Raw genomic sequence first — 19,490 nt, 5'->3', positions numbered from 1 at the left:
GGCCAGTAACCTTTAACTGAAATGTTTTACTATTTTCTGAACTGCGGCATAATCCTGCTACGTCCTAGACAAATCCGGAATACTGGTCCTTTGACAGCAAGTCCAGAGGGAGTCCAGACCGGAGGAGGAAGCCAATAAAGCATCCCCTCAATCTGATACAAAATGTATTATTTTCTGAGGGAAATGTGCAACATTTCATGGACACAACAAAAACATTACATGAATCTAGTCACACAGGAGTATTTGAGGTCTACGTTTAAGAGAAATAAAAACCTATTTTTTTTATTTTTTTATTTGTATATGTTCAAAATAGAACTTTACAAAAGAAGTTGAAAGTTGAAAATCACAGTAGCTACACAGGGTGGGACCCTCAGCCTGTTAGCCTAATCATGGTGTGTTCTAGTATTTTTGTGGTTGCTAGAAGCCAGGTAATTCGGTCTCCTCCGATCAGTTTTGGGCACCATGTTTCTTCGTTCCACCCACGATCGTCCACGATTAGATGGTTTAGATAGGCCGATCTCAAGTATGAAGTTTTCGAGCATGACAACAGTAGATGTCTGATTGTTTCGGTCTTGGATTTGCACAAGCGGCACGTACTGGAGTCTGATAGGCCTCCAAGGTTGCAGATTTTATTGGTCTCAAGCAAATTCGGCCTGATCCTTAGAAGAGAATTTCGCGCCCCCCTGCTCGGGAATTTTTGGAGGTACTTCATCGGCTCGTTGAGTTAACAGAACGATGGGGACAGGTGAATAAGAAGTTTGTTATTGGTTGCTGACTCGTGTTTGAATCCAGTCTAAGTCTTTCAGTTTCTTCTAGACGGGTTTGTGCTGAGGTCAGCTTCCGAGCACGTAACTGACTTAAGTAAGGCCCCGTTTTTTTCTTTCCAAGATGTTAACATTTTCACCTTGCCAGATTGAAGTTCTTTGTTTAGCAATCCGTAGATTTGATCGCTGTCGTCCATGATACATTTTCTGAATAGCCTGAGGGCATTGATGTTTACAGTTGCCATTAATGACACTAGGCTCAGCTCACGACGGATTGCAGCAATGGATGTAGATTTTGTGAGAGAAAGAACCGCCTTCCAAATGTGCTTTCTACTTTCTGCCAAGTTCTGGCTGGAATCGTTGGCATGGCCTCAGCTCCGTAGGTGATAGAGGGGACAACTTTTTTCCTGTACAATTCTATCACAGGGATGCATGAGAATTTTCCAAATTTTGAGTCGATTGCCTTTCATTGGGAGGCCAGCTTCTTGATTTTGATTTGGAGGGCATTCTGCATGGAAGACTCGTGTTTCGAACTCTATCGAAACGCCCAAGTATTTGTAATCTGTGACCCTCTCAATCACGTTTTTCTCAAGGCACCATTTAAATTTGTCTATGCTTTTCTTCTTCCGGCCGGCTTCTAATATCATGATTTTGGTTTTCTCTTTTTTTATTTTTAAGCTGTGTTCTTAAGTAAGTAGATTGGATAACTGTCTCTGGAGGCCGATCTGAGTCTGATCCAGTAAGATTAGATCGTCTGCATATAACAGATGGCTTATTTTGACGGACGCGACTGACGGTGGGAAGGTGCGCACCAGATATTCTGTGGCCCCATAGTCGCCGATGTATGCAAGGAACAGTGCTGGAGCTAGTGGGCATCCTTGTTTTACCCCCCACCCAGTCTGGATTTCGTCTGATAGAGTGCCTCTTTGTGACAAACGGACCCTAAGGGTGGTGTCCGAGTGTAGGGCTTTGATTGGTTGCAGAATCTCCTGGGGGCAACACCAACACCACCCCTCTAGTTTTTGCCACAGGCGAGACCCATCAACTAGGTCGAAAGCCTGGGAGAGGTCGATGAAAGCAACGGAAATCCAAGATTTTCCCTCCCAAACCTTGCTTTTCAGGGTGCTGATGGTTAAAATGTTTGCTGCTGTGCCCATGTTTTTTTTTAAGCCCGTTTGAAACTTACCGTTGCACGGGGCCGACTCTGCCCAGGATTGGAATCGTTTCATTGATAAGTGGCTATCCGGTTGCCGGGGTGCTTGGCACGGGCAATTCGACCACAAGCCGGTCTGGGGTGCGAAGAGAAGAAGGTAAACTGGTTGTGCCCACCAGTCAGGGGAAGAAGCCTCTCCAGCCGGGAGATCTTCTCGGTCGTCGGGAAGTGGTGAGTCGGTTCCGCAGGGCTCCACCGGTGGTGTCGTCGTGGTAGGTCGGCTCAGCTTCTCCCTTGTCGGATTCTCAGGTCCTGTGGCGACTTCTGAAGTTCCAGTTCCCAAAGCCCTGCTTTTATGCAGCACACCCCCATTCACGCAGCCTAGCTGTCAATCAAACATGCTAAGTGGTGGGCCGGCTCACCACTTGGGCCAATCACACAAGAGTGTGACTTGAGTTACCAAGGTAACTCAGTCCAGGGTGCCTAAACCCCCTCCCACACCCCCTGTGGTACCCAGACAGAGTGGCACCACTTTTGGAGGCTTCTGTGGAGAAGCCCGCCAAAAAGTGGAACAAAGGGCTCGACATGGGTTGGAGTCACAGAAGAGAACAAACGCCATTTTAGAATCAAGTCCGGCAAAAATACCAACCGGCGAATTAATATTGAATAAACCGGCAGTATGTTCGAGGCTATGTGAATTAAATAATGAAAGTTGGTAGCCTCGAACAATGGGAAAATCCCATAGGGATTTATTCGCGGTCGAATATAAAAAGTAGTATCCACTGCCACCAGCCAAAACTTGATCAGGGGGGACGGAGACGTGCCCCCTCGACTAACAGACCCCAGGGCAATCGAATTGCCCCGACCAGTACGTCCACAATATGGTGGTTTGTACTGGTTTCTGTTAATAATTTGGGACTAGGAAAGCCTATGGTGACTTTACATGCCCTGGGAGACAGTAGTCAGTCCCAGGGTATGGAGTCTGTGGTGGGGTGTCACTATGACACCCCTGTGTCACTGCACGGAGGGTGCTGTGTAACACACATAGTAAAAACACATAAGACCCTATGGAGTAAAGGACCCCATAGCCCATAAAACACATTAACAGTCAAAGGAACACCATAAATCATGTCCAAGAGTGGGAGAAAAAAAGTTTCACTCTTGGCAGGAGAAAAAAACAAACTCCAGAAAAGCTGCTGGGGGACTCACTAGGTTAGGAAATTCAGCCTAAAGAGAGAATTCTCCCTAACACCCCTTTTTGTAGATAGGGACAACGATGGATTTTGTCCATGAGGGCGGCAAAGATTTCTGATCCGAACATTTCTTAAAGATAGACGTGATCAGCGCAGCCCATTCTACTTGGTTTGCTTTCAGATCCATGTTGGAAATTCCATCCGGGCCCGCTGCTCTAGAAGTCTTCAGTTTTTTGATGTGATCTCTGATTTCTAGTTGGTTGTCCAGTTTTAGCCATCCTGCATCCAGAGAAGTCATTCCGGATTCGACGTTTGGATCGGGGGCTTGGAAGACAAGAGGCAAAATGGGTTATCCATTTTTGCTCAGCCATAGCGTTGATAGTCGAATTATTGTGTGAGGGCACCAAAGATTTTAAAAAGGACCAAAACTCTTTAACTTTGTTTCCGCATATGGCTTTTAGCATGGTTTCCGCGTCCTGTTGGTAAAGTTGGTGTCGATCTTTCACCCAATTTTTGTAGGTTGATATTGCCGACTTTAGTTCTTTGTTTTGCGGCCGGTTTCCCAACTGTCTCTTCAGTCTGCAGAGTTCACGTCTTTTTGCCACCAATGTGGCGTCAAAGGTGTGTCTAGATGGAATGAATGTGGAGGCTGACTGTTTTGATTTCACCACGTGTTGGACCAGTAGAGGTACATAGTCCAAGGATTTGTTTCCCTCGGCACTCCCATCGCCAGTGTATTTTGCCAGCAGGGCTGTAACAGCTTGTGTTGTCAAGTTTAAACGGTTTCCACGAGAGTTTGATTCCACCTCCATGACATACGGTGCAGGCTCTTCGAAGTGGTTAACCAGGGACATCGTGAGCTGGTTGTGATCGCTGGCTGGTGTCTTGCGGACTTCAAAATCTTTTACCTTTCCCAGAAGGGGTCGGGATACGTAGATGTAGTCGATGGTGGCATGGAGCGATCCTTGTTCCCAAGTCGAAAGTCGATGATCGTTTGGGAAGACTGAGTTCAAATTCTCCAATTTTCTTGAGGACATTAGGGAGGACCAAAGACACCCTCTTTTCACGGCTGCTGTTGTATTTGAGGTTGTATCCGGCTTTGCATGTTCGTCGAGGCATTGGGCGTTCAAGTCCCCACAAATTATAATTTGATAGGACCTGGTGCGAAGCTTGAATTTCATCCACCAGGTTTTCCATCATGGATAAGTAGGTCTGTTGGTTTATCGCTGCTGGGTTCCAGTAGGTGTTGATTATCGCTATTTGCGATGGTCTGAAATAGGGTTTTTCGACCCAGTCGAGTAATACAGCCAGGATTGAGAGGTTTGTTTGTAATGTGGTCTTAAATTTCAAACACATTCCCTGCCGGCAGTTCATGAGAAGGCCCGATGTCGGACGGCCCAGTAGCCCTTTGTTGGCTGGGGCCAGGATGATGTCGTAGCCATCCATGGCCGGAGTTTGTCACAACCAGGTCTCTTGAAGGCAGATAATATCGAATGAAGCTAAGCTTGCATCGCCCATCATAAGGTGGAGATGACCTTGAGTATTCCATGAACAGAGGTGTAGAGATGATGGGAAGTGGTCGACCTTCAGACGGTCCGAGGACCCAGCAAGCCGACCTGCAGGTTGCTATTTTTTCGTTTGTGACAGTGCCTTGGGAAGCCAAGCCCACACATCCTGTACTTTGTCTCTTGGTTTTAGGTTCGGGCAGGCGCTCTCCGATTGCTCGAGGGGTTTCCCTGATTCTCTGCACAGTGTGCACAGTCGAGCCCGAGTTGGGCAATTTGAGATTAGTCCTCGGAGACTTTGCTGTCTTACATTCAAAGGTTTTTGGCAGCTTGAGCCACCTAGGTTTTTCCTGGAGTCTGGCGCTGGGGGTCGCTTGAAGCTTAGAGTTTGATTTGTCCACTGTTCGGGGGATTTCAGTGTTTCTTCTATGTTCGACCCCCCTTCTCTTTTTCTGGAATTTTGTCCTTACGGCCCGATTTCTTCTCCGAGTAGCCCGTCTCCTGACGGTAGGATTTATGGCTTTGATTTTGCACGATGTATCCTATATCAGCCAGGTCTTCGTTTGCTCGAGCGATTTCCATTTTGGTGCTCTTTGAGGCTGCATAAATATAGGCTTTGGCTCTGTCGTTTCAGTGGTATGGGTCCACCATCCAAGTCTGAGGATTTTATTCCACGTAAAGCTGGGATCAAGCTGAATAGGGTGAGGATGCCTCTTCTATTCAAAATTATGTCATCTTCATTGTCTGTGTGTTGTTCCAGCTTGATGGGGGATTCACTTGGAGGATGTTTTTCTTTACGATATTCCTCTGTTCTCGAAGTGAAGTGGAGCGACGGGTGCGACCCCCTTTTGTCAGTTGACTTTGCCTCTGAGGATGGACCCCCTCGATTCTTTGAGGAGCGATCCGGCTTTCGCCTCTCAGACTGTTGGACAAACTGGGCGCTGGGCGACGACCTTTTGCGGGGTGGCGAAATCGCAGGTTCTTGAAGGTGCAAACGACACCACTCGAGAACTGGGAGGCTGCGAGAGATACTGGTTCGCCGGCGATGAAGATTTTTCCTGCGCTCTTCCAGAGTGGTGAATTTGTGCCTTAAATCCTCTTCGGACGAGTTTTCGTTGGTTACTGGCTCAGCCCGATTGCCGGAGTCAACCGGAGGGACCGGTGAATTGGGTACCTTGCGCTTTTTCCCACCCTTGGCCGGCAATAAATCTTGGGTGTCTTCGAGATGTTGGGAGATATTCATCAAGTCCTCTTCTGCCAGGAAGTCTTCTGTTGTTCGAGGAGAAGCATTGCTTTCCTTTTGCTTAGCTGGGGAGGAGACCGGACTTTGGACTGGATTTCCAGCTTTCACTTTTCTTTTGGCTGAGCATATGGCTGGAGGCTTTTTGAATTTGTTACACCTCCTTGTTCGGGCTTTTCAGGTCTCGCTGCTGTGAACAGGGGGTATGAACTGTCTTCTACCCTCACAATTGATTTCGGTATTAAAGAAGCTTTCGGGAGGTCATCCGTGATATCAATGACCTCATGGTTTACTGATTTCCAAGTACCAGGACCCACTGATTGTTGAACGGCGTCGCTGGGAGAAGAGGGTTGAGATTGCACTGACGGGTTTGAAGCTCCTATTGCGACCACCGTCGAGGTTGTTGAAAAGGTGGGCGCGGATTCTTTGCGCCCTTGTTCCACGTCCAACTTTAAGGCTTTAAATTTTTCGTCTAGGGCTGTGATATAGCCTTCAAAGAAAGTTAATTTTGAAAACATTGATGCTTCGATCGAGGTGTGGTCTTTCAAGTTTTCGTTGATACCTTCGTATAGTTTGGTGAATAGGTTCAAGGCAATTGTGACTGCTAACATTACTGATAGAAGGTCCATCTTGTTTTGTGCTGAGAGTCCATTGGAGAGCCCGGTGGTAGAGGGCGCTGTTTAGGAGCAGGAGATGATCGGTGGCTCTCGTTTAGAAGCCGTCTCACAACAGGCGTAGATGGTAGGTCTATTGGGCCACGGCTAACCCGCACCGGGGGCAGTGGTTTAAGATGGTAGTCGAGTGGCGCACCTTCCTGCTGGGGACCGGCTGGCTGTCCATTGTTGTCCATTGTTGGTTGGGTGGGGGCCTGGTTCTTGAATTGGGATTTCCGGCTTCTGGCCATAGGGAGACGCAGCTACCCTTTGGAGTCGAAGGGCTGGTACCTGGGGGTTCTGTGCCCCGGCCAGAGTTGTAGGGAGCACTTTATCGGCAAGGTTGAGTGCGGGGGACCTTCAATATGAATTTGCATAGCTTTTGGTTTGACAGATGCAGGAATTCCCAGAGAAGCCGCTTTTGCCAGCTCACGGTTGGGATAGGGGATTGCTGGAGTGTCTGGGCCCTTTTCTGGGGCAATCGGAGTAGCCGGACCAGATTGAGGGGCCGGATCAATTTGCTTTGGCGTTTTCACCCGCGGAGGCCGTGTTGGAGAAGCCAAGGCTTGTTGCTCTTTAAAGGTGTCTTGGGACAGAAGACGTTGATCTGATGCCAAGCCTATTGTCATGATGCCTACCCCCAGGCATCGGACCAAGTCCATCAGCCCCAGGAGCAGGCATCTAGACATTTAGTAAAACCTCAGCAGCCCCGGCTAGGGGCTATCTGGGTTCAATCCTGGCACCTTAGGCGCCAGGCTCATAGTAGGAATCAGTCCTGGCGCCTAAGGCAACAGGCTTATAGTCATTACTTACCTCAGGCAGACCATACTACAAATGACTCCAATCCAACATGAAGCCTGAAAGGGACTATTTTTCTACAGGGACTATTTATTTTACTCGGGTGGGGTTCTAGGGACTTCTTACCTGGGACTACTTTTGAGGCTATTTAAACCACACCCGACCAGCAACACACGCTTCGTGTTATTCTGCATCCAGCAGCGTAACACTCACCGTGCCTGCAGCCTGCATCCAGTCTTCTGCCACGCCCGCCTCGAATCCGGAGCTCCTAAAACAAAGAGGAAAGAAAGGGATAAGGTTAGAAAACGAACTTATCTCTATTCCACACCTGATTCTGGATGCATCTCGTCGCCGGACCTGTAAAGAACATCATTTCTGCACGCGCCGCTGCGCCGTGCCATACTCACAGTCTTCACAGCATCCTTCGGGTCGGCACTGCCGCCATCATTTCTTTGCCTAACTTCGGCACATAGGAAACAAAAGAAAACCACAAGGTGAGCCGAGGAAACCAACAAATATAATTCTTAACACCATAGACTTACCTGATTTACCACCGAAGGCATCCTTTTGTGACTCTCCATATTTTCACGTGCCGCATCTGTAAAGAGACACAAAACACGTTTTCCTCGTGCAACATTTACCGGACAGCGCCGGGTAATACAGACTCTTACCTGAGCGCCACCAGCTGCCACAAGAGCATCTTTTCACGAGCCAGCTGCAAGACAAGAAAGGAAGGGGGGGAACAAGAGTGAACATCAGACATATTGAACTCTATGAACTTAATACTTACTGGTCCTCACCAGGAACCTCAGAGTCAATACTCTCCGGAACTCTCCCGAGCCTTCAAACCAGTGAAGTAACTGGAATCGACGCGCCCCTGCAAATCCATGCAGGATGGAGAGCTCATCTTTCAAGAATATAAGGTGAGATTGCTGTGAGGGCATTTCGGAGGTGATTAGTTGGGGAGGACTGTGGGGGTGCCATCACTTGAATCCACAAGTGGCTAAATCCATCTCTCCACTTGCAGGAGAATATTTCTACGGGTAAAGCAGACAAGATTCGGAGGGCAGATCCAGTCAGTCATCGCTGCACTACGCATCACGTGGGTGGAGACCGCAGCTGTCCGGGTCCGACCGACGCACCTGTGGGAGCCAGGTGAGCGTAACACTTATTTTCTTGCTTTTTCTGGAGGTTGACAGATTTTTATCACCTCCAAGATTTCCTCATCAGTAAGGTCCTCTTGCCTAGATTGAGGATCTGGGGCGAAAGCGTGGAAGAAGTCAGTTACGAGACTTGCAACGAAGGCTTTATTGATTCTGGATTCCATGGTTTCTTGGCTATTTGGCCACTTATTTTGATTGTGGAAGCATGTAGACTGTTTAAACAGTTTTTTTTGTTGTTTTTTGTTTTTGGGGGCCCTTTCTTTCTGGAAGCTCTGGCTTTTCTAGTGTCTGGTGACTCCACCTCCTTCCGGCAGCGTTTTCTTTTGTTTGGTACTCCCGCCTGGGGGGCGGGCGAGGGGTCTGGAGGCTTTACCAGGCAGGGAACGAGAACTTCGTTAGCTTGTATGGCCGGGCCCCTGCAGTCGACTGATGGCCGGAGGGGAGATCCCTCTGAGATTGGGAGAGCTGAGAGTAGCCAATTGGAATGTACTTGAGCCTCAATTTGGATCTTGTGCTTATTGCCGGAAATAGTTGTTGGATTTGCTGAGTTATTTGATACTGGGGCCCCCCCTCTCGCCCAGGGAGGGCCCTTGATCCCGAGTTGCCTGCGGATTCAGCCGGTATGAGGCCTCCTTGAAGGAGGGCGTAACCATGATCATTTCAAGCCCCTCTCTGCGTGAGTCAGTGGCTGCCGAGGGCTGAGAGATGAATCCAAGCTCCTCCCCTGGAATGACCCGCGGCTGCTGCGCCTCGCTCTGCTCCATGCGCGAGACAGCCTCGGCCGAGGGCGTGAGGATGAGACCTGGCTCCTCCCCGGAATGGCCCGCGACAGCTGCGCCTCGCTCCCCTCATTCGTGGGCTACCCCCCACCCCGCTCACGGGCCTCAGTCCCCCCCCCGCACCTCTCGAGGCCTCCGGGACCCGGAGCTGTGAGGGTGGAATCCGCGGTTGCGGAAACGCGGGCATAAGGCAAGGAGACTCCGACTCGGGCGCTGGCAGCGGTGAGGCAGGTACGTTGAGCCGAGCTTCCTCGATTTCAGCAGAACTTTTTCGCCTCAAGTTGTTTGGGATTTTGGCACTTTTGCAGGCAGAATGATCATTGGTGTCCGCCCGCCTTAGGCGGGCATATGCTGTTGAAGCTACTGGGATCTTGGGTTGTTTGTGGGACTGACCCGGCGGGTGCAGGGTTTGTGCGCCGCAGTGTTGAAGGGTTTTTGCAGCAAAACGCGGGCACGTGCTTCTGAGCAGGCGGCCCTCCTCTGCTTCCAAGAGTTTGTGCTCAGGATCCAGGATGGGCGCAGTTTCTGACATTGACGCCATTGCAGCCATGCACAGACTGCCAAAGACTCCACACTCGCAGCCACACTCCGCGGCCCGCTCCGAGGGAGGATGAGGGTTTAGTAGAGTGGAGGCAAGCAAGCCACCTCCCACTGAAACTGTAGAGTGACTGCCAAAGACTGCACACTCGCAGCCACAAACCTATTGATGTGACACCAAAGCCTAGTATTCGCCACTGCCAAATATATATATATCAGCAATTTCAAATATCAGATTTTTTCAAGCCTGCAGGAACGGTCTCAGAGGTTCTGTTAGGCCAATAGCTCCTGCAGATCCTGGAATGCTGCCGAACTAGACAGTTTTAAAGGTTCCTTACAGAAAAATTATGCCTTTGATAGGTGGGCATTGGCACTGTTAAGAAGTGCAGGAGGACAAATCAGCAACGACATGCAGGACGAAGGAATGTCTTGCATTTGCTGATGGAAAAGGCCCGATTGCTGTGCATCAGAGGAAGCGGCAGGAAGCCCTCAAGGTTACCTCGGAAACAAGGGTGCGTTTAGAAGGATTAAATCGCGTGACCAGGGGAAGCATCAAGTGTACGAAACACCAACGATGGACAAGTAGATTTCCCCCTAGCGCAAGAGAATACATCTTGCCAGGGATTGCATCATTCCCCAACGCCAAGTCAGTCAGTTTAATAGAGAGCTCATCATCAAACCGAGAAGTGAATAAAAACACTACATTGTGGGTGTCGTTGCTGCTTTTCATTTGGAAGGGGACATTCTGTGGTTTAATGTATTGATTGCACTGTTATAAGCAGGTTGTCTCTTGCAACACTTTCCAAATTCGCTGTATGGACTTTGTTTCCCCCCAACAAGATCCAGTAATAGGTCTATGTACTATGAGGAACTTTACAAAAAAAAAAAAACAATGCATTGTGAATGTCGAGTAAGCTTAAGAAAAACTAGCATTGCAGCACGGAAAAGCATCACTACATACTTTGAGACAAAAGACAAAGAACATTAAGCACCATGTCACTCTACACCTGTATAATTACATGAAATAGATTTCCTAAAAATAGTATTCTAAGTTTTTACACATGCTGTACCTGAGTTTCATACACTCCCTCAATGTCTGGGGCAGACAGGTCTGCATTGATTTCATTGATGTGCTCCTGGTACATATCTTCAGGGACAGCATATTCATACAGGTTGTAGACCAGGTTTGATCGTGGCAGTATTCTGTTCACCTATGGGATGCAGCGTGGAAAGAGATAGAAAGGATGGGAGACATAGGGTAAGAGAGGCAGTGAGTTAAAAGATTTGCTGAAACCCCTAGTTAAATCGGTTTATCAGAAAACAGAGAAGCAAGGATGTACTGTGGAAGGGACAAAGGAGCATACATTGCATCTTCTCTTGGGTACAGCATTAGGCAGCATTGGCCATTAAAGAGGCGCCGTTGTGTGCTTCTTACCTTCAAATGCATAGCCATGCAAACTGTGCACATGGTACAGTAGAACCCAAATGCCCAGGATGCTCTGAGCCTCCTGGCATTTCTGTATGAGGCGAGGAGTAAGCATGCATCGCAGGATGCTAAAAGTAGCCTGGACTTAAACCAGACAAAAACCAAAAGGTCCAATTCTGGAGATAATATAAAAAATGTGTATCCTATGTATTTAATTTGACTATATGTAATGTATCAAGTATATGTAATGTATTTACTGCCGAGGAGAGCACATCTACAGTGTTTTGCATCATGTTGCTGTATTGTGCTGCTGGACTCTGCCGGTCCTCTTTCTGATTCCATTGGAGGACGTTCCTGCATGATCCCTCACACTATTTACCCACTGCTGCTCACACACAGCATGAGCGGAGTGTGGGCAGAGTGTGTTTGGTATTCAAGTTTAGTGAGTCGAGGTAAGCAGCACTTTCATTGACTCTGATAATGCCTGGCAAAACTACATCTAAGCCCAAACATTACAATCTTTGTAAAGGGAAACCATATGGTAAAAATACCGGCTACCGTCGAGAGGCGAAAAGTAAGCCATCTAAGGTATACCAAGATAATCAGGATAAAGAGAACATTTTAACCCATGCATCCAAATTACTGATTTTTAAACCAGGAACTGAAAATGAAACTGCAAAGAAAGTAGTGTAACCAGCATTAATGACTACTATTGCTATGGTTCATCCGCCTGTTACGAGTGGTAGAAACTAAACCTCGATTTTAACTCCCCCCCCCCCCAGGATGCGATCGGCGATCGATGGCAATTTGCAATTGGAATTATGTTACCACCTCTGCAGTACGAACCGATAAACTGCTGATGCAGAGGTTGCGATGGCAGAATGTATGCATGATATTTCTGCCAATATCCCTCAGAATGTATTGCCCCTTACCTATAGAGCATCACCACGACTGTCCAGCACACCTTCTTTGCTTCCCTTCTCTAGCCTTCCTAGCTATCGGACTTCACAGCGGGATGCTCGGAATGAGGTCATTAACATATCTGACAGCAGTCAACCTGGTACTACTAAACAGAAAGAGGCTTCCAATGTTGAAGTATTCTGTTTCCATCCATTGGTCCTTTACATTGTGCACTTAAAATCTTAATTATGTTGACTGATCAAACATACTACCAAACAAAAAAAATGGACAGTTGCTCGAAATCATATTGCAACAAAAAGTTGATTCATGTGTATTCATTGATGAGGAGGAATTGAAAGGCACCAACGTGGAAGCCACTCAAGAACATGCCCATAATAGCACTGCTGTAGTAGAGCGAGTTGCTGAGACTTCAAATAATGTGGCAGAATGTCCTCTCGCATATCTATCGCGTAAACAAAATTGGTTACGCACTAAACAATGTAGACACTGCAGTTCCATCGGATACAGAGATTCAATGAGCAAGAAATCCTCGGGGATAGCCAGCCACTGAATTCCACAGCCAATATCATGACTATGAATAAGATGAGATCTGAGCCTGCTCGGAAGCGTGAAAACAGGAAAAAGAAGAAGCAATCGACTGTTACTGGCACACTGACTAGTTGGCTGACCTCCGATAAGGCGGTTAAGGCAAAAGCAAAAGTATCCCTTGAGTCATCCATTGACAAAATCTCATTGAATGACTGGAGATTGTAGTAAACTGATTGAACCTTGTAAGAGAAAAGTAACCATAACTGTATCTGATGTTGGCATTGTGGTTGAATCCACGAAAGTTTGCAAAACTAAGCTTGATAATAGAATTGTTACTAGTGAGAGAATAGATACTCGTACAAAAAAAAAAAAGCTAAATAGGCCTTTATTGCTTGAACTGTGTGCTAGGATTCCTGCTCTGCAGATTCTAAAATCTTGTGATTTTGACTTTATTCAACCACTAAAACAACAGTTTGGAGAAATTTCACATATTCATTGTGTATTACCAACGACTGCTACCCTCATCAGGTCCCAGGAAGATTCATTAAACTTTCTGGGATTTGAGTTAGACGTGGAAATTCCAGTGGCGTTGAATGAACGAATCTAAACCAATAACCACATTAACAACAAATGAGGTAGATAAATCTAAAAACCAGGTGAGGTGGAAGTGGCTTAAAAAGTTGTTGACACAGTTGGTGCAATCGCATCCATGAGAATTCAAGATTGCTACATGGAATACGAGAGGGCACATGCATTGTTTGAGTCCGGGTGGTTCTCTAGACGATCTTGTAAAATATCCAGTGTTTCTATTACAGGAAACATGGCTTTTGAATGACTTGCAAATAGATTTGCATTGCAGTTATCAACGGCATGCCAAAAGGGGAATTAAAGGACGACCTTTTGGAGGCCTGTTGATAGGAATCTGCCATGATTTCAATGCTAGAGAAATCCACTGCTAATTAGATAATGATTATGTGTTGGTTGTGCAAGTTAAAGCAAAAGAGGGACCGTATACCCCCCCAACATTCTCATAATTCATATTTACGATCCACCAACTAAGGAATGCACCTCTGAAATCCAGGACACTATAGACATGGTATTGACCAATTGGCTGATTGTGGGTATTGAGATTGTAATAAATGGTGGCAAACTTAAAGCCTATTGTGGCGTATCGACCATGAAGGTTGCCTTTGATAATATATTGCAAACAAATGTTATGATCAAAGGGAGGAGCAATGCTAAGGGAAGAGTGTGGTCAAACTACTTGCAAGATTGGGAGATCGGGCCCCTTAATGGCAGAACAATTAGTGATACACTGGGTAAGTGCACTTTGAGTGTTGATATTAACGCTGCTACCCTGGATCATCTATGTGGGAACTTGCATGCACTGAACTATTTTAGCGATCTAGAAGTTGTCACCTCCTCATATAGTGATCATTCTTAGGTTGTGGCCAAATTGAAGATGTGTATTATTAATCCCATTAAACGTGGTCCCACTAATATTGGAATCTCTAATTCAGGTACCAAAATAACATGGAATGAATCCAAAATTAAAAAGCTGGACAAAAGATTTTACAAACTAATATCTGACAGTATTTTACTTAATTGCAATTAAATTTAGACCGTTATTAGACAGTGGACACATGAAGTTGCTTGTAAACAAACACCCTCCCATTGTGGTTTCGGGAAAGTCCCATGTGTCTGCATATGATAGGGAGCTTGTTGTGGTCCGACGTGACCACCGTCGAGAACTCAGGAATGTATTAAACTCCTGATTACTTGGGATAAATACTCAACTCAAAGAAAACACAAGATTAATGCATATAGGAGATACGGTAAACTCTATCGAATAGGGAAAGTTAATCTTCAATGGCAGACGCTGATAGGTACATTGCAGAAAGGAGACAGCCGCTCTATATGGAAGGTTTTGAATAAAGTTAGGAGGTAATAGCTTTCCACTACCCCTCAGTCGTATAGGGGAATCTATCTGGGTTGATTTCCTGAATAAAAACATGTAAGACAAGAAAGAATAAGGACGATATCATCCAAACCACAGACCCTTAGCCATTGAGTTTTAGTAGAAGAGAGATCATTGATGTAATTTCTAAACCTAGTAGTTCCACAGCTCCTGGACCCAATGGCTTCGCTTCTGTTGTCGTTAAATCTGATCCCCTTACCTGGTCCCTCATTTTGATGAACTTGTATAACAAGGTATGCATTGAAAAATACATACTGGGGGTCTTGGACATCATCAATTTTGATACGGGATTTTAAGGCAGGTTCCCGCACAATAGCTGAAAATGATCGCACACTCACTTCTTGGCACGATCAGTAAGATCTTTGCTGCCATTGTTTTGAATCATCTACAAGCTTGGACGGATGTTAACTAGATACTTCATCCGTGCCATTCTGGGTTTCACACTGGGTCAAGCACTCTGGATAACATCAGAATTCTGGATGCCATCATGAATAGGGCCAAACAGCGATCAAGCCCTTCTATATATGTAACCTTTGTAGACTTCACCTGCGCATTCGATAGGGTAAATAGAAATAAATTGTGTGACATTCTGTGCAATACTGCATACATTTGTCTTTCAATACGCTGGCTATACATTAAAGGGAATAATGCTGCTGTATAATCAGTGGTTTGTTTCAGTAGTGTCCTATGGCCTCCCGGCTCTTACCCTTGGAAATGTGTCTTGGTTTGACAAAATAGAGGGCTTCTTCTGGCGGACCATACTGAGTCTACCTCCCACGTGCCCAATGGAATACATAAGAGCAGAGTTTGGCTTAACGTCATTAAAAACTATTAAAAACAATGCCAACAAGCTTTACCACCATTGAAGGCAAAGAGTCATCCAGGTTCTAGGTTAAAGTTTCGAAAACAAAAGGCTTGAATACCTTTTTTTCAACAGTAAAAGGACCGAAAAAAAGGATCGAATTCTTTTTTTTTAATTTATTTATTTATTTATTTTTTTATTTATTTATTTATTTATTTATTTTAAATGGGGGGGTTTCACCCCCCAGCCCCGTTTTCTTTAAAAAATATATATAAATAAAAATTCAAGCCTTTTTTTCGGCCCTTTTGTTTTCGATCAAAAGGTCATTCAATCCTTTATTTTCGAACATTTCACTGGACACCGGTCGATCCAACTAGCCAATTGCTCAGAATCTTTGGGAAAGACGTAATAGCATTGATGCATCGTGTATTGTCTCTTATGCTGAGTTGAACTGGGTTTTGGAACGCTCCAAGTATGGAAGATTTAAAGCCATTAAATGAGCTTTTAAAACTAAGGAATGTTTGAGCGATTGGGAGGAGAACTTTATATATCTGAGTGCATTGCGTAACTATAAGCATTTGGAAGGTATTGATCACAAGTACCTTAGCCCCCAGATGTATCTAATTTCATGCAGTAATCCTAAAGTGCGTAGATTTCACCTACTCATGCGCCTCAATCTATTGCCTGTAAGAGCCACACATGGATTGCAATGGAAACTTGCACGAGATCAATGCATGTGCTGGTGTCCAGTCAAAGTATCGAAATAAAAGGAACAAATGACCTTTTTTTCGAATCCAAAGGGTCGAATGCTTTTTTATTTATATATTTTTTTTAGTTTTGTATGTAAAAAAAGTTTTTTGAAAAGAGAAAACAGAGGGTTGGGGGGAACCCCCCATAAAAAAATAAATAAAAAAACATTCAACATTCAACCCTTTTTTTAATCCTTTTGGCGTCGAAAAAAAGGTATTCGATCCTTTTGTTTTCGAATATTTGACCTAGAACCGCATTTGCTGTATATGTGGAATCCATCGGAATTTGGAGACTGTTAGACAAATACTTACTGGGTGTCCAAAAATGGAATTGATATATCGAAGCAGATACCATCTCTATTACCACCATTTTGATTCTGTAGCTACTGTCCATTTTTAGAATGTATGTTTAAATACTTCAACTGAAGTTGTGAGAATATCTGGCAAGAGGCAGCAGTAATGCTTAAACTACCTGTTAATTTGCAATGAATAATTGATGATGGCTTAATAATTGCTGAAATACCATCCGATGCGAAGATGATGGGACCTCTTCTTAAGGGTGTAAATGTGGACTAGGTCTGACATCTAAGGAGCTAGCTGATGTAAATATGGTAAGCGAGTTCAACTGTAGAAAACTGTTATTGTGATTGACAACAGTGAGAATGAAAGTAATTTATTTTTAGAATGATTAATATTATCTTTGATGTTAAATGAGTAGTTGTCTTGATGCAGAGACCTTGCAAATGAATTATGTACGTAGATGACTGAAAAAATTGAAGTATATTTACGATAATTGATGTAAATGTTTTACTGTTGTAGAAGTTCTTATGAACTAAAAACAACAATAAATAAATAAAGATAGCAATATAACGAAGTAAGCAAAGGGTCATGATCTTTGGTCTCCAAGTGACAGGATGTGAGGTGAAGTAAGGAGTCATTCTCCCAACAGCATATGGTGCTCCCCTCTTACTCTGAAGGAGTTCCGCCAAAAGATATAGTCGTTCTTATAAAGTTCCAGAACACCCAAGAATCTCATACACGAGAAGGGTGAAAACTGTTCCAGTTTAAGTCAATATCCCAATCAAAAGATTAATTTCTGAAGGAGGATGCCTTTAGTATTTCCAGGGTCGGATCAGTGGGTTGTTGCGTCCTCCAATCCTTATCTGGGCTTGCAGACATTCACCTGCCGTGGTCCCATGGCTCCTAGGCAGGTTTTGGGGTGCTCTTGCTTGCAGTCTCTTAGGTGGTTTTCAGTAGAGCATTCGACTGTCAGATTGGCAATAACTTCATGCCATGTAGGGCCCCAAGGGGGTGCTTCTGAGAGGATGTCTTGTGCCCTACTGGGGTTATGCAGTGAGCGGAGAAGCATGTCCCTACTCTCCCTTTTCTTCTTCTGCTCCTATCGTGGTTCACCCTGGGCTTTTCCCTCAACCAGTCTATTCCCGAGCTGTCCTCCATAATGGAGCAGTCTCATTCATCCAGCTGGCTGTGCACTCTTTTCTAGATCAACATGGCCCTGCAGATCATCCATCTTCTCTAATGGGAAGGCAGGCGTTCTAGTCTTCTGAGGGTCTCTGCTTTCAACCCTTCTGTGCTTCTTTCAGTAACTCCTGTCTCAGTTTCCAGCTCACTCCCAAATTACTATAGTTTCCCTGCTTCTCATCTTGACTCACCTTTGTCACAAATGATATCTTCCCTGCAAGTCGCTCTCTCCTCTTTAATATCTTCCTCTTAACCTTCTTCAGCAAGATCACCCTTATCCCTCTCCAGAGTTTTGTGTTCCTTGGTCCCTTCTAGAATAATATACCTCTCAGAACTCAGGGGAGGCTACTACATAGCGGATGAAGGGGTGCCAATCTGCCCCCGTTATGTAGGAGCAGTAGTCCTCGCCACACCACTCTGCCTTCTAGGAACGAGGAAGCAGGGAGATATGTTTGATTGCATGGGAACAGTCATACACATTCAGATGGCCTGAGGGGTCAGGGGAGGGCCGCTACTTCATGGGCACTCTGGCTTCTACAGCCATCTGCAAGAACCAGGATGCACTCTTTACTTACTGGTTCCTGTTTGTGCTGTGGGACCCCCTTCCCAAGGGTTTTCAAGGAGGCGCAGCAGTGAGAAGCATTCAGACCGGGGAAGAAGGCAGGATTGAGTTTAATGTGTCTATGTATGCATGATGTGTAATGAGTATGATGTGTAATGAATATGATGTATGGGTGTAGGTGTGAATGAGCGAATGAATGATGTGTGTGAATTAGCAAGTAATGCGAACGTGTGTGAATGTAGTTGTTGGGCCGGCGCACTGATTTTTGGCTGCGTGATAGGGATTGGGCGGAGGGGGTGCAGCATTTTTTACTGGCCATCTATGATAAAGTAAACATAAGTAATATTACTTGGCTAGACTGGCATTTTCTGAGGCAGCCAGTTTAGCCATTTCTTACAGTGAAATGGTCTTTTTTTTACTAGGCATCTATGACGAAGCAAACATGGCAAGTTTTGTGTTGAGGGGCCTTCATTGCTGCAGCCAGTTTGGACATGCTTTCTTATTGTAGCATATCATTTTTAATGACAAAGCCAACAGACAGATGTTCTTGCGTGGGGGTACTGGTATATACAGATGGAGGCAGCTTGGACATATTTTCTTATAGTATTATTACTAGCATTATGCGCGAAGCAAACAGGAGTATGTCAAAATGGTTTCAGATCAGGTGTTAAGGAGCCCCTCTGCTGAACCAATTAGTATTGGCCAGTGTTCCAAATCACCAAGTTAGAGGCCCGTTATCTGCTAGCCTCCCATAAACCTTCTTTGCAAGTAAATTACACTTTGTTCATGGCTTGCGCCAACTCCAATAATGGTATTTTCCCATGTAGTATATGTATAAGTTTCAATCATCTGTTCTATTACCTTTTCCAGTCTGATAGTTTGAACATCTTAGATTATACAAATGCAGGACCTCAGTCCTTGAAACAATTTATGAATCTGAATCACAGCCAATCTTTTAAACAATGAATGGTCTGAATCACATCACCAGCACGCTTTTCTAGTGGCTCTTTTCTTCAGGGCTATTTTCAATAATTCACAGTATTAGTAAATCATAAGTCTGAAAATAATCTTTGGTCCAAATCTTTCCTTAATGACTGCACTTAGTAGATGAATTCATTTACTCCCAGTTTGTTATACACTCCTCTTGGGTAGCTATCAATTTCATTGTATGATATTTTCACTGTTGCTTCTAGCTACATTATATATACACATCATGGGTTTCTCCTTTATTTCAATTTCTCGATCTATTTAATTAGA

General features: G+C 45.1%; 1 protein-coding gene across 2 annotated transcripts in view; it reads right to left on the bottom strand.

Annotated features, from left to right (window-relative positions):
• POLE (DNA polymerase epsilon, catalytic subunit) overlaps positions 1-19,490 on the bottom strand; it is an 867,587-nt gene that overhangs the window by 380,426 nt on the left and 467,671 nt on the right. For both annotated transcript variants that reach the window (XM_069619327.1, XM_069619326.1), the window contains exon 33: positions 10,856-10,996. In XM_069619327.1, coding sequence (XP_069475428.1) covers positions 10,856-10,996 — 141 coding nt within the window. The remainder of the gene's footprint in view (positions 1-10,855; positions 10,997-19,490) is intronic.

This window comes from Ambystoma mexicanum, chromosome 10 (genome assembly GCF_040938575.1).
Source record: "Ambystoma mexicanum isolate Mex_15411 chromosome 10, UKY_AmexF1_1, whole genome shotgun sequence".
Classification (NCBI taxonomy): domain Eukaryota; kingdom Metazoa; phylum Chordata; class Amphibia; order Caudata; family Ambystomatidae; genus Ambystoma; species Ambystoma mexicanum.
This window is presented reverse-complemented; position numbering and strand designations above follow the sequence as displayed.